Source organism: Suricata suricatta, chromosome 11 (genome assembly GCF_006229205.1).
Source record: "Suricata suricatta isolate VVHF042 chromosome 11, meerkat_22Aug2017_6uvM2_HiC, whole genome shotgun sequence".
Classification (NCBI taxonomy): Eukaryota; Metazoa; Chordata; class Mammalia; order Carnivora; family Herpestidae; genus Suricata; species Suricata suricatta.
The window spans coordinates 39,653,883-39,668,586 of NC_043710.1; the positions used below are offsets into that span (position 1 = coordinate 39,653,883).

The 14,704-nt window shown below is 37.1% G+C and overlaps 1 protein-coding gene across 1 annotated transcript in view; it reads right to left on the reverse strand.

The window, feature by feature from the left end:
• GTF2H1 (general transcription factor IIH subunit 1) overlaps positions 1–14,704 on the reverse strand; it is a 35,934-nt gene that overhangs the window by 4,271 nt on the left and 16,959 nt on the right. The window contains exons 8-14 of the mRNA XM_029915401.1: positions 11,914–12,041; positions 11,721–11,808; positions 7,310–7,398; positions 6,824–6,941; positions 3,132–3,222; positions 2,496–2,611; positions 1,200–1,292 (exon numbers count right to left, since the gene is read on the reverse strand). Coding sequence (XP_029771261.1) covers positions 1,200–1,292; positions 2,496–2,611; positions 3,132–3,222; positions 6,824–6,941; positions 7,310–7,398; positions 11,721–11,808; positions 11,914–12,041 — 723 coding nt within the window. The remainder of the gene's footprint in view (positions 1–1,199; positions 1,293–2,495; positions 2,612–3,131; positions 3,223–6,823; positions 6,942–7,309; positions 7,399–11,720; positions 11,809–11,913; positions 12,042–14,704) is intronic.

The following is a 14,704-nucleotide window of genomic DNA, read 5'->3' on the forward strand; positions in this document are numbered from 1 at the left end:
GAAGAGTGTAAACCTAACTTTTACATCCACTAGGAAACAGAAAACTCAACTGACTCAACATTGCTGCACTGGTATGGAACCAAACTTGCAATATTTTCCAAGGTAATGCCTGCATGTGGCCTCAGAATCCTTTTTACCATAGTGCTCCAGAAGACACACGAACTGAAACCTGTGTGTCACCCTTGCTCTGCTGTGGGAAGATACTCCACGTTTCTTTTCTGATTGTAAGTACTACTGTTGTATTTTCAGAAAAACCGCTGAGAACACTTAGGGAATAAACACTAAAAACCTTACTGAAGAATTTTTCAGCTTTCAATGATAAAAATCCCTCTTTTGATTATTCTACCTACTGAAATACTAAATCCTAAAATTGTATGTACTCTTCTTTCTCTGTCATCTCATGAAGACTGCATAACATGAAAGTGTGATTGCTCTAGCCTTGCATTAAAAACAATGTTAAAAATCCTAGGCACAAAGTGACACCTTGCATTCACTGCCCCACCCACAGCCATGGCCTGCTGTGAGCCATCAGGAAAGGTGAAGGCAGACCACAAGGCAGCAGCTGTACAGTTTACTGTTACGGTGTATCAACTGTGCCTTTCTTTGCAGGGTTAAATTTGTGCTTGCTTTGGAGCACTCGACTGACTCAGTGGGTAGAGCATGGAACTCTTGATCTTGGGGTTGTTGAGTTTAAGCCCCATGTTGGGGGAAGTTTACTTAAAAAAAGACAAACAAACAAAAACCATGGATATGATTATTATAAAAGCCTGGTTAGTTGTGGTCTTGGAAGAGTGTGAAGGAGGGGTAGGCAACTGGACACGGAATACCTATGGGTATTGGCATTGTTCCATTCCTTATGATGATTTGTGGGTAGATACTTATTTCATTGTTTTAAAAAGTGTTTGTAGTTTATACACTCTTCTGTATATATGATGTATTTTATAATTAAAAGATAGTACTGTGAGGGGTGCGTGGCTGGCTCAGTTGGAAGAGCATGCCACTCCTGACCTTGGGGTCGTGAGTTTGAGCCCTACGTTGGGTGTAGAGATTACTAAAAAAAATAAAATAAACAACAAAAAAAATAGTACTCTAACAGAAAAAAATAAAAGCCAATGTATCTACTCATTTACATGAAAACAAAGTTAATTCCATCATTTTGCTACATAGAGAATGAGGATCAGGCCAGACTGTTGCCTTACATTTGTGCTTAAATACTGTCTTCGAATTTTTTCTTGGAATGGGCAGAGCTTTGTAACTTGAAATCGTTCCAAATTACTTTTCATTTTCACTACCTAAAAAAAGATCAGAGAAATAAATAAATTGCACAGAACTCTCAAAGAAACTAGGAAACGAGAAACATACATAGGAATGTTACTTTTTTTTTTTAATACATTAATGGGCTTCAGGCAGAGAAGCAGCATCTACCACCACGCAGATCATTAACACTTTGGTTCATAATTCATATCACTCTTGGTATTTTTTTTTGTGTATGTGTATAAATGCACTTGTTATACTGTTTTAATGGTTAAATATGAACATCTTTCAATCATTAAATATTCACCTAAGTCATTGTTTAAAATGGATGCATTGTATTTCAATGTATGGGCTCCTTTCTGGTATTGAGTTAGGCCAGTTCCCTATCTTTCAGAGACAGTGGTAGAGGAATACCTCTACTGCTAAATATTTATAAATATTCTTAATTATTTCCTTAGGTTACATTTCTAAATGTTGAATTTCTGGTTAAAATTTTTTTTAAGGTAGTATGAGTAATAAAAGAAAGAACTCTTAGCAACTCAGCCATCACTGATCATTTAAAATTTTTTGTTCTTTAAAAAATAAAAATAAAAACATTAAAAAACTTAAAAGATAAGAATCATAGATAAAAAAAGGCTCTTTTGCTGTAGTTTTAAGGATTAACTTAATTTGAATACTAGTGAGTATAAAAATTTCCTCTTAGGTTTCCTGAACCATTTGTATTCTTTAGTGAGGTGCCTGTTAAAAAAGTCTCTTGCCTATTATTTTTAATGGGGTATTTACTGTTCTCTTAAGGATTATTTGTAAGAGCAATCTACATAATTATTACTATTAATTCTGTAAATATTTTCCCATGTGTCAAATTGGCTTTAATTGGCTAAAGAGCTAGTGCTATATTTATTGTTAAATTACCTCTAAAAATATACCAAATAAATAATTTTACTAATGTGACTTGTTTTGGATTTTTCTTTAATTACTCCCAGTGGCTTAGAGGCAGAGACAAGCTTTAAGATGTACAATCTTAAGTTATAGAACTAGTCTACATCTCATGTTTCTTCATCTATAAAATGGGTTTTAATACCTACCTCCATAAGGATGCTTAAGGCATTAAATTAATATATGCAAGTGCTTATCCCAGTGTCTAGCACTGGATAAACACTCAACACAATTTTCCATTTCAAAAGAATATCTCATTAAGTCACACTTCCATAGAGCTGGCTGTATTTGGAAATAATTCTGACCTTTTCTTCTAGGAATGGTGTATTAACAGGAAAGCAGGACCAGAAGTGCCGTAGAAGTTCCCCAACAGCCACATATAGGTGTTTCAATTCAGACTGAATATCATTTGGCACCATCTCTGTAGAAGAAAGAAGAGGTCTATAGGATAAAAGTTATTTTCACGTACATATAGTGTCTGAACAAACGACTACTCACAGAATATATCAGAACATGTGTTCTTTATCAATGCCTAACCAGGATGTGCTATTCTGAGGTAAGTTCCCGATTCTGTGGCTAACAGATCCCATAACTTAAATTCCCTTGGATTTTGGAGCAATTTTCAGATTTCCCTTTATTCTAAGGGGTGTAAAGTAAAAAAAGAAGGCTTTTAACCGACTGAGCCACCCAAGCGCTCCATAGAAGGTGAGTTTTAGTATGCTATAGGGAGACTAGTAATGTACCACTGTTTGTAATATTATTAAGACAATTATGAAACTTACACTCATGTCTAAATAGGTCTCAGGATCTATGTGAATAAAAACAAAAGTTCCAGAAAGTTCCAAAGAAAAACCAATGTAACTTTAGCATTCCTCTCAAGTTGCTCTTTAGAGGTTATTTAAAAGTAAAGGGCCAGCACCAGAAAGTAGCCCAGCACGTACGGTTTATGGCTTGCTGTGTCCCTCCCTGCATAAGTGCTCCTCCAGGCGACAGAGTTGTGATAGTACTACTGGCAGCACTACTTGAGAGAACCTGAAAGATATGAAGACACAGAGAGTGGTTTTCCTCTTCCTGTCATCTTCCTTACTTAATATTTCAGTTTTACAGCAAAAAGTTCAGTACATCTTTATTCTTGCATAAATATGTAACTTCTAGCAATCAGAGTGAACTACTTTGGGTGAGGCCAGAAACACAGTGTGCATAGAAACAATACCTACCAGTCTGCCAGCAATTCTTGGCATGTCTTTAAACCTCAAAATTCACAACTCTTGCCTTTCTTAAGTACCAACTCAACTTGTGAACTCTACAACTGAAGCTAAACTGAGCTTAAGAAAACAAGTAAAACAACATGTTAACATGTATACTTGCTGGTAGCTGAGAGGGGGGGACCAAGAAAACTCAAGAGAGCAGAAATTTATTATTTGTCATTTTCCAAGGAAGTGAATACACTTACCCAAAAAGGGAAAAAAACACACTCCCCACTGTATCAGTATCAACAGTTAGGGAAGTAACTGACACATCTCTTCAGTGACTGCCTAACAAGTGCCCGGCACTGTGATTATAGAGGAACAAGTCATTTCCTGAGTAGCTCAAGTGCAGGGTGACTACCTCTAAGGCTTTTCAATGGAGTTTTTACAAGTAAGAATCCATGGTATATGGACTGGGGAAACAAAATTTCAACATGGTGTAAGAGTACAGAATGTGACCACAAGTCAAGGGGGCATGGGAGTTCATGTTGTTCCGATTTACTATTGTCAGAAATTTTATAATGCATTGGAACTAGAAGCTTCAGTGACTGCTGAGCTGGCTGACTAGCCACGGGCCACACTCAGGTATATACATACACCCAAGGACAATTAACTTCTTGGGCCTTCCTGACTCAATTCATGTGTCTCAGATATGAAATCATTTTTAGAATGCAGGGTGAGTATGGGGAAAAATGTAAATATCTAAGATTGACCACAACTTTAAAAAATTAGGAGGACTTACTTGGGCCAAGGGCCAGATGCTAGACAATGACATTCCAGAAGAAAAAAAGCAGTCAAATAATCCCACAATTGTTATGTGTACATATGTGAAGACATATATATTTCCTAGCTCTGTCCGCGGAGAGGACAATAAACTAGTAGCAAGTGACACCTCAATAGTAATCAGCACACTGTACCCAGATCTTGGTTTCTAAGTCTGTCCAACCTTAAAGAAGATTCTCTGGGTGGGGCACTGAAAGCAGGAGATGAACCTGGAACATCTCACTGTTCCAAAAAGTAAGGTACTAAAAAGGAGGTGCTCAAAAATTGATAAGGACATTGTCAGAAAGATATAGGAGCCAGTGTGAAAAGTGTAGGAAGGGTCTGATTGCAAAGAGGCATGGGCACATTTTTGGGGGTAACAAAATTGCTTTTTTTAAGATTTTTATTGTGGTTACACAACTGTGTATGTTTATTAAAATTTCCAGAAGAGACTAAAAAAGGTACATTTAACTATGTAAATTATACTTTAGTTTAACAAAAAGATAGCAACAGTTCATAACCCACAGAATAATAACGTAAGAATAAGTCTATTCTGTTATAAATACAGGAGAGGGAAAGGGAAGCTTTTTGTCTTAGCAAACTGTCAACTGACAAATGTAGAAGGGATGATGGAATTAAAAAATCACCACTTCCCCACCACCACTACAGTAGTAAGTGTTTTTGGTAAGAATCAACAACGGATTCTTTAAAAACTAGTGGGAGGGGTGCCTGGGTGGCTCAGTCAGTTAAGCCTCCGACTTTGGCTCAGGTCAGATCTCACGTTCGTGGGTTCGAGCCCCACGTCAGGCTCTGTGCTGAGAGCTAGCTCAGGGCCTGGAGCCTGCTTCTGGTTCTGTGTCTCCTTCTCTCTCTGCCCCTCCCCCTCTCATGCTGTCTATCAAAAATAAATAAAACATTAAAAAAAAAACTAGTGGGTAAAAGTTTGATAGGAAATAGAATATTTACATGGTCTTAAAATATCTCTCAAGATACTCATTACAGAGAGAAAACTACTAACTTTTTGGTGGAGAAACCATGTAGATATGACCTTACCCAAGTGATCAAAAGTAGGACAAATAAGTATGTGTCTCCTGATATGATACTGAGGATGACACATCACTTCTGTGGTATTCTTGCCCAAAATGCTTAAGGTGAATCTAGTCATGAGGAAACAGAGAAACTGAAATTGAGAGCATTTTATAAAAACTGGCTTTTATTCAAATATCAATATCATGAAAAATAAAGAAAGATTGAAAAATGTTTCCATTTTAAAGGAGACTAAAGATGAGAACTAAACGCAGCTCATGAACCGGACTTAAATGCTAGACCAAGGAAAAAGTTTCTTTGGCTCTAAGGGACGTTGGTGGTACAAGTAGTGAAAGTTTTGACAAGACCTACAGGTTGGATAATAATACTTTATCAGTGTTAGGGGCGCCTGGGTGGCTCAGTTGGTTAGGTTAAAAAGCATCTGACTTTAGCTCAGGTCATGATCTCATGGTTCATGAGCTTGAGCCCCTCATTGGGCTCTCTGCTCTCAGCACAGAGCCTGCTTTGAATCCTGTGTCTCCCTCTTTTTCTGCCCTTAACCTGCTTGCACTCTCTCAAAAATAAACATTAAAGAAAGATAATTTATCAATGTTAACTTTTTGTTTCTGTAATTGTACTGTTATTTATGAGAATGTTTTGTTTCAAGAAATACACAATGAAATATTTCAGAGTTTCTACTCTCAAAACGGCCAGAAAACATTTTTGTTTTTTGGCAACTTTCCATATGTAAAAAAAAGTAAGCTCTAATGTGTGACAAGCACTACAAGACAGATGTGACCCACACTTGTTACTGGGCATGTTGAGGACTGCTTTACAGAGACAATGTAATTTGAGTTCAGTTTTGAGTAATTATTAGTTCCTCAGGGTCAGGAAACAGGCTCATAGCATTGTAAGCAGCATTTTTCTAGGCAGTTTTGTATGTTAAGCCGGAGAGAGGACTCTTGGTTGTGTGTGGAAAGGAATGGTAGAGATGCAGCTGGAGATGGGGTTAGGGCCAGATGTGAAGATTCCAGCATGCAGACAATAACCACGGGGACAAAAGGCAGAGTAAAGGAATTAAGCTACAGGGTGATAAAATTGTTTTTAGAAAGATAACTTATAGTAGCATTGTGGAAAACTACTCAGGTTTGCTTAAACCATGGGGATAGGAGTTAAGAAATACTTAATAATGAACAGAACTTGATCAATTTACGTATGAATAAGAGCAGGGAAAGTAAATACTAGATAATACGCTCTGTTTCATATATTCTAGTTTGAGGTCATGCAGTGTATCTAGACAGTGATATCTAGAAGTTTTCTGGAAATCTAGGAAATTTCCCCAGTAACAAATAGTATGTATATGGAAGGAAAAAATTAGCACTCACAAAACTCGTATATTTTATTTTTCATTATCATCATAACTTCAGATGCTTCTTGAATATGCCAAATACCTTTTTCTCCCTACATTTCCAATTAATTTAGCAGCAATATGTCTTTATACCCAAATAAAACAGTTTATGTAACTCAGCTTGGTTGTGTTCATAAACTGACAAAATAACTATGGGAATTTTGGTTTTCAAACAGTACAAGTCACCTACCTGAGTTAATTTGGGTGTATAAGCTTCCATTTCTTGCCTAATACTCTGAAAGGAATTAATGATGTCCTGACTTGTTGCATACTGTAGTGACTGGATTGGAGTTGGACCATGATAATACCTGAAGATTAGCAAAGAAGAAATTACTCATCACATACAGGCACTTCACATCTGTCCTTCAAACATTTTAGCAGTCTCAATATAACATTATCCCCAAAGCAAAAAATAATACAGTTAAATAGATTTCAATAAAGTAATTAAATTCCGATAAGGCCAAACAGCACAGAGAATCACAACTTTATCTTGGCTTTGATCATTTAGCATACTTTTCTGAAATGCACAAAGTAAATTTTCAAAGAAAAAGATAATATATTTTTATGGTAAAGTGATTTAAAACTTGAGTGCTATACTTGCAGAATATACTCTGCAGTGACTTGTGTTATAAACAACCATTGTGTCTCAGGTTAATTTAATATTGACCAAACTTACCTATCTGACTTCTTGAGGTTTAGTGCAATTGTTTTTATGGAATTATTTTTTCCCAAGTCTTCATATTCAATGGACTCTTGTAACTTCGCCTATAATTATTAACACAGCACTTCATATGGAAACTTTTTCTTACAAGTGTAATGAACGTAACTGAAAAAGTACTACTATACAGAGAGTAAAATATGAAGTCTTCCCACCATGAGCTTCAGTTCCTAGGGATAACTGCTCTACAACTGGTTGAACTCATTTTCTTACCAACCATTTACAGAGTACCTGTTTTCCTACATTCTGACCATATTGTTACCGAACCTCTAATTTTTAATAGTCTGGCAGATTAAAACAGGGCATTTTACTATTTTTCCACCATATAAGTAAGACTATTTTTTTTAAAGGAGGCTTCACGCCCAGCATGGAGCCCATTGTGGGGCTTGAATTCACGATGCTGAGAACAAGACCTGAGCTGAGGTCAAGAGTTGGACACTTAACCAACACTCACCCACGTGGCCAAAAGACTAATTTATTATAAGTGTTGTACTAAATTATTAATCAGTCCTCTTAATACCGTTTGTAGAATAATCTGTCTTTTCCCATTGATTATGAAATACCATGTTTATAATATGTGTATTTAATTCTTCCATGTATTTGGGTTTACTTCTATACTCTTTATTTTGGTTTTACTAATCATTCTCCTATGCTACTAACAAACTGCTAAATTTCTACAGCCTACTTTATTTATAAAAGACATGAAAAAGCAACCTACATGGACATTTGTGAACATAATCCTACAATATTTCATCCTTTACACAGCAATGAAACTTTTTTTTTCTTAACATTTTATTCATTTTGAGAGACAGAGAGGGACAGACTGTGAGTGGGGGAGGGGCACAGAAAGAGAGAGGGAGACACAGATCCAAAGCAGGCTCCAGGCTCTGAGCTGTCAACACAGAGCCCAATACAGGGCTTGAACTCACTAACTGGGAGATCATAACCTGAGTTGAAGTCGGATGCTCAACCAAAGAGCCATTCAGGTGTCCCTTTAAAACAATGAAACCTTCTGGTCAACCCTCATCTGCAGCTCCCAAGACTAGGATCAAACATTTAGGTTATTAAATATCTCTCAAAATAAATCAATTTGAAAATTTAGTATTTTAAATTGTTCCTATTTTGACAGTCTGAATAGTTCCCTGGTACTTCAGGAACAGATCTGATGGCAGCAGAATATTCAAAGTCACACATTCATCAGCCCCATGTTACCTGGACTAAGTCTAATTTTTTACTACTTTTTCAACTCTACACCCTTCAGCCAACTTCAAGGCATACCAATATCTTCGTTACTTTTCATATATGTCAAGCTCATTTCTATCCCTGCTGTTGCCTAAGTCATGTCCCTCACTAACCTCCCATAATAACCCAAATCCTGAACCTCTGTGAAGACCGTGTTAGGTGTCCTGACTCACATACCTAACTGTAAACTCCATAAAGTGAGGACTTTGTCTATTACTACTTCTGAACCTCTAATTCTAGAAGACCCTTTTGCAGAACACAGAGAAGACTATTTTTTTTTAAATGTTTATTTTCTATTTTTGAGAGAGAGAGAGAGACAGTGTGAGCAGGGGAGGATCAGAAAGAGAGGGAGACACAGAATCCGAAGCAGGCTCCAAGCTCTGAGCTGTCAGCACAGAGCCCGATGTGGGACTCGAACCCATAAACTGTAAGATCATGACCTGAGCTGAAGTTGGACCCTCGACAGACTGAGCCACCCAGGAGACCCCAGAAAAGACTATTTCAAACTACTGATCTGAAAGAATAGAGTTAGTAATATTATTGAACACTGTGAAAATGTAACAGACCATAACCTTTGACAACTCTTATCAAGAATCAAATGTACTTAGCATACAGTTGCAAAGTACCACTTCCTATATTTCTCCATAAATTCCTCTGTAACTTTCATTTATTTTTTATTTTATTAATGTTTGTTTATTTGGAGAGACCATACATGCATGTGGGGGAGGGGTAGAATGAGAGAGAGTGAGAGAGAGAGAGAAAGAATCCTAAGCAGGCTTCCACACTGTTAGTGTGGCGCCTGATGTGGACTTGCTTTATCTCACTAATCCTGAGGTCATGACCTGAGCCAAAATCAATGGTCAGTCACTCAACTGACTGAGCCACCCAGGCACCCCTTGTAACTTTCATTTTCATTTCACTTTTCTTAGTCATTTATTTGTGGGTTAAATATTTTTAAAAGAAGTACACCAGGTGACAATCACCAAGTATTGTATATAAGTACTGAATCACTAACTTCAGCTCAGGTCATGATCTTGTGGTTCGTGGGTTCAAGCCCTGTGTAAGGCTCTGTGTTGACAATTCAGAGCCTGGAGCCTGCAAACTGTGGATTCTGTGTCTCCTTCTCTCTCTGCTCCTTCCCTGCTCATGCTGTCTCTCAAAAATAAACACACATTAAAAGAAAATAGTTAAATAAACACTTAAGAAAAAATATCTTCTTAGGTTTGTTAATTTTAAAAGTACATATGCCTGTAAAAACATATTAAGTTACTGAAACATGAACTCAAGTTAAAACTTACCCATAATCCCTTTATGGAAATATAACCATTTAGCGTCTACTTCTGAAGTCCTTTTTTAAGAAATTATGTTTTTTTTAACATATGAAATTGCATCACATAATCTGATCTATGAAGTTTTTATTTAATTCGTTAATTTTTATTCTGATTCCTACTGTAATGAACACAATTAGTATCCTTTTTTTTTTAATTAAAAAATTTTTTTAATGTTTTTTATTTATTTCTGAGAGACAGGCAGCACGAGCAGGGGAGGGTCAGAGAGAGAGGGAGGTATAGAACCCGAAGCAGGCTCCAGGCTCTGAGCTAGCTGTCAGCACAGAGCCTGATACGGGGCTTGAACCCACGAACGTGAGATTGTGACATGAGCTGAAGCTGGAAGCTTAACGGACTGAGCCACCCATGAGCCCCTATCCTTTTTCTTTCAAGGTTATTTTTATTTATTTTGAGAGATACAGAGCAAGTGGGGGAAGGGCAGAGACAGCAGGTGACAGAATCCTAAGCATACACCACACTCTCAGTGCAGAGCCCAATGCACGGCTTGAATTCATGAACCAGGAGATCATGACCTGAGTGGAAGTCAAGAGTCAGATGCTCATCCAACTGAGCCACCCAGGCACCACACAATTATTATAATTTTGAAATTGTTCTTTTGATTTCGCCTTTATTATAAACACTGAACTCTTTGAGACTAAGAACTCTTCAATTCATTTTTGTTTCCCATCCCTTAGGATTTTAGGCAACTCAAAAATGGTTCCTTAGGTGCCCAGGTAGCTCAGTCAGCTGGGTCTCTGATTCTTGTTTCTGGGTCAGGTCATGATCTCATGGTTCATGAGATTGAGCCCTGAAATGCGCTCTGCACTGAAAGCATGGAGCCTGCTTGGGATTCTCTTTCTTTCTCTGCCCCTCTCTAATGCATGTGTGTTCTCTCTTTCTGAAAATAAACAACTAAAAAAATTGGTTTTTTAAATTTAATTTTTTAATGAACTAAACTGTTATAGTAAACATGAACTCCTTTTAATCCGGTAGGTCATGAATCCTTTTCAAGCTATTCATGGCTGCATCAATCTCCACTGCATGGACACACCACAGATATTATTAGCATTTTTGCTATTTTCTCTATTATAGTACTGTAATGAGTATTTATATCTAAATCTTTGTACAACTTTACCATTTTAAATAAGTGTCTAAAATGAAATGCTGTCCCAAAATGGAATTAAGGGCAATAAACCTTTAAAATGTTAATAGATATTGCCTGACTGCCCTCTAAGAAAACTTTATCATATTTATATTTATAATTGGGGAGGAACTTTAAAAACCTGAGAGAGTAGCTTGGCAAAGCTGCAGGGAAAGAAGACATATGGCAGTAGACAATTTTGTCCATATTTTCCCAAGCCCTAAATAATTTCTTCAACATCTCAAGAGAACACATTTCTAGCTCTGAAATGCTAGGGTTAATATAAGACCCAAACCCTACTTCTAAAATCAGATCAAGGAATCATAACACAGACCTTTAGTTTTTATTCCTGTCATACTGCCTTTGTTGATACTCTTGCCCAGAACACAAACTATATGTGTACATATGAAGGAAAAGAAGAGAACAAAGCCAATAAAAACAGTGAAAAGATTAGAGTTCATGGAAAGCTGGCTAGTAAGTTAAAACCAAGACTGTTCCTTTCTTGGTTTAAATGTTCAACTTATGCCAAACACTTAATGTCTCGACCAGAAGAACTGAGTCATTTGAAATAATCAAGGATCAACATAAAGTACTAGCAAGTTATACACAGTATCTGGGCCAACCTGAGTTCTAAATGTTCCACACATTTTACTCATACCCTTTTGACTGCTGGCTGGAAGCAATCTGCATCTCCAGAATTTCCATCGATGCTGCTGGGCTCACCATTTTGTTCATTTTGTGCTTCTCTTAAAACAAAGGGGAAAAATGTTAAAAAACATCAGCAGAACAACACAACTCCATCTGGCTATCTTCAAAAGTCCAGTTATTAACCCTCTGCATGTATACTTAACTGCTTCCTGAGACCTGCTGCCAGGACCATGGCACTGTGATGGTTAAACCTCTTGATGATGGCAGCATTACTATTCTCCTTTATCGATTTGGAATTGGAAGTAGATGGCACAGAAGAAATGCCATAGCCCTAAGAGAAATAATTTAGAAGATTCAAAATCAAAGTTCTAGTTTTCTTATCCATTTTGAGAGATATGCTAACTGAAAAAAACTCTGGATGATGAGATTTTATTCCGAGACCTACTCAATTTTTACAGGTAAACATTTAAAAATAAGTTACAGATAAAAAAAAATACAACATGCTCTTTCTGGCTTCCCAAAAAGTCATCTTAACATTAAACCATGCATCTGTTTTAAGATTCTAAAGTAATCCCTACATGCAATGTGGGGCTCAAACTTGTTTACAACTCTCTGAGATTAAGAGTTGTATGCTCTAACTACTGAGTCAACCAGGTGCCCCGAACCATGCATTTTTTTTTTTAAAAGAGCAGTTTTGGATATAGCTAGCAAAATATTAAACAAAGTAATAGACTACAGTAGGAAAAAAAAAAAGCATGGACTTTGGAGTCAGATAGATATGGATTCAAGTTCTGGTTTTATAACTTTTCTAGTATTAGTCTAAGCAAGCCTGAGCTATGTAAAATCAGATACTGGAGAAAGAGCTATTTTCAAACACATACTGAGTTTATGCTATGTGCTAGGCCCTACAGACAGAAAGTTCGTTAAGATCTTGCACCAAAGGAGCAGAATAGAAGTTAGTGGGATGCTGGGCTATCAGCGTACACACCGTTAAAACTTATATGATGTGCTGTAACAGAAGAAGTAGCCAATCCCACTGGAGGAGAGCAGAGGTAGGTTCAAAAAAGCTTCAAGGAGCACCATAAGTTGACTAAGTGCTTGCAAGCCAGACATAGAGACAATGATATTTCAGGGAGAGGAATCTGCTTAAACAAAGGTATAGAAGCAACAAAATACATGTTATGGGTTTTTTTTTTTTGTATTGCAGTATACTTGGAATGAAGGGTGGGCCACGGATTCGTGAAACATAACACTGAAGAGGTAAAAGAAACATTATAAAAAGACTCATATGCCATTCATTCATTTATCAAATAATTACTGAGTATCTAATACATGCTATGTATGGGTGACAAATCAGTAAATAAGAAGAGTCACCCTCTGACCAGATAAAAAGATCACTTTTGAAAATGACAAATGGTGTCAAGAAAATAAAGAGGGTGGCATGATATAGCGACTAGATGGAGATGTCTAAAAGATGGGCAGAAGCTAGTTAAGTAGAAGAGCAGAGAGAAGAAATAGTAATGCAAAGACCCTAAAGTAGAAAAAGCATGGAAAAGACCTGAAAGAAGGTGTGGCCCAAAGTGAGGTAGACGCAGAATCCAAATCAAGAAGAGGTTGCAGGAGTTTTGATTTTATTTTAAAGTTCAATGAGAATCCATCAAAGAGTTTTACATAGGAAACTATTATGATCTGATTTATAACTTACTGCTAGGGGAGAATAAACTATAGGGAACAAGAGTACAAACAGGAGTACCAATTAGGAGGCTAATGCAAGCAATCAAGACAAAAATGGTGGTAGCCTAGTAGTGAGGGTGTAAGTGTGCAGATGGACAGATGTAGACAAATCAGAGATGTTTTGTAGAGGGTTTACTGATGAACTGAATTTTGGAGGTGAAGGGAGAGGAGGAATCAAGGAGACTCCCAGGTTTTGGCTTGAGCAATTGTGTCCATGGTAATGTTCTGTTTTGTTTTATTTTTTACTGAGATAGGGAAGACTCAGGAAGAAACAGGTTTATGAGGACAGAAATAAAAGGTTCTATTTTGGACACACTATGCTGAGATGTCTGAAATATCTAAGTGAAGATATCAAGTAAGCAGGCAGATGTATGATTTTGGGGTTAGAGATACCACAGCTACCTGGGATTCATCATTTTAAATAAGTATTTAAAGCAATGGAATGAAGAGAATGTAATTAGAAATGGCCCAAGGCCATACCCTGATAGTTACAACACCTAATGGATGAAAGGAGAGAAAAAGGCACCAAAAGAAAAGGTGAAATCAACCAAGATCTCTATTAAGGGGTTTGGTGGGGCACCTGGTGCCTGGGTGGTTCAGTCGGTTAAGCGTCCAACTTTGGCTCAAGTCATGACTTCACGGTTTGTGGGTTCGAGCCCTGAGTTGGGCTCTGTGCTGACAGCTCAGAGCCTGGAGCCTGCTTCAGATCCTGTGTCTCCTTCTCTCTCTCTGACCCTCCCCTGCTCACACTGTCTCTGCCTCTCAAAAATAAATAAATGTTAAAAAAAGGGGGGGGGGTTGGTTATATAAATATTTTCATATCCATAAAATGGAACATTGTATAGCACTAAAAACAGAAGTGATAGTAACATCTATGATTTGTTGGGCACTCACTGTGTACCACGTTCTTTTAACTCTTATAGCAATCCCATAAAGTCAGCACTTTGTTGTTTCACATTTTTTCAACTGGGATATAATTGATGTGTAACATTTTATAAGTTAAAAATACAAATGTGTTGATTTAATACTTATATACTCAAATATGATTACCCTAAAGCTAACTAACATCTCTAGCATGTCATATAATTAGCACTTCCTGTTTTGAGGTAAGGGCAATTAAGATGCTCTGAAGTTTATAACACAGCACTGTTGACACTGTTGACAGCTGTGCATTAGACCTCTAAAACTTATCTACTAGGGGCAAGTTGATACCCTTAAACATCTCAACTTTCCTACTCCCTGCTAAAGTCAGAACTATTA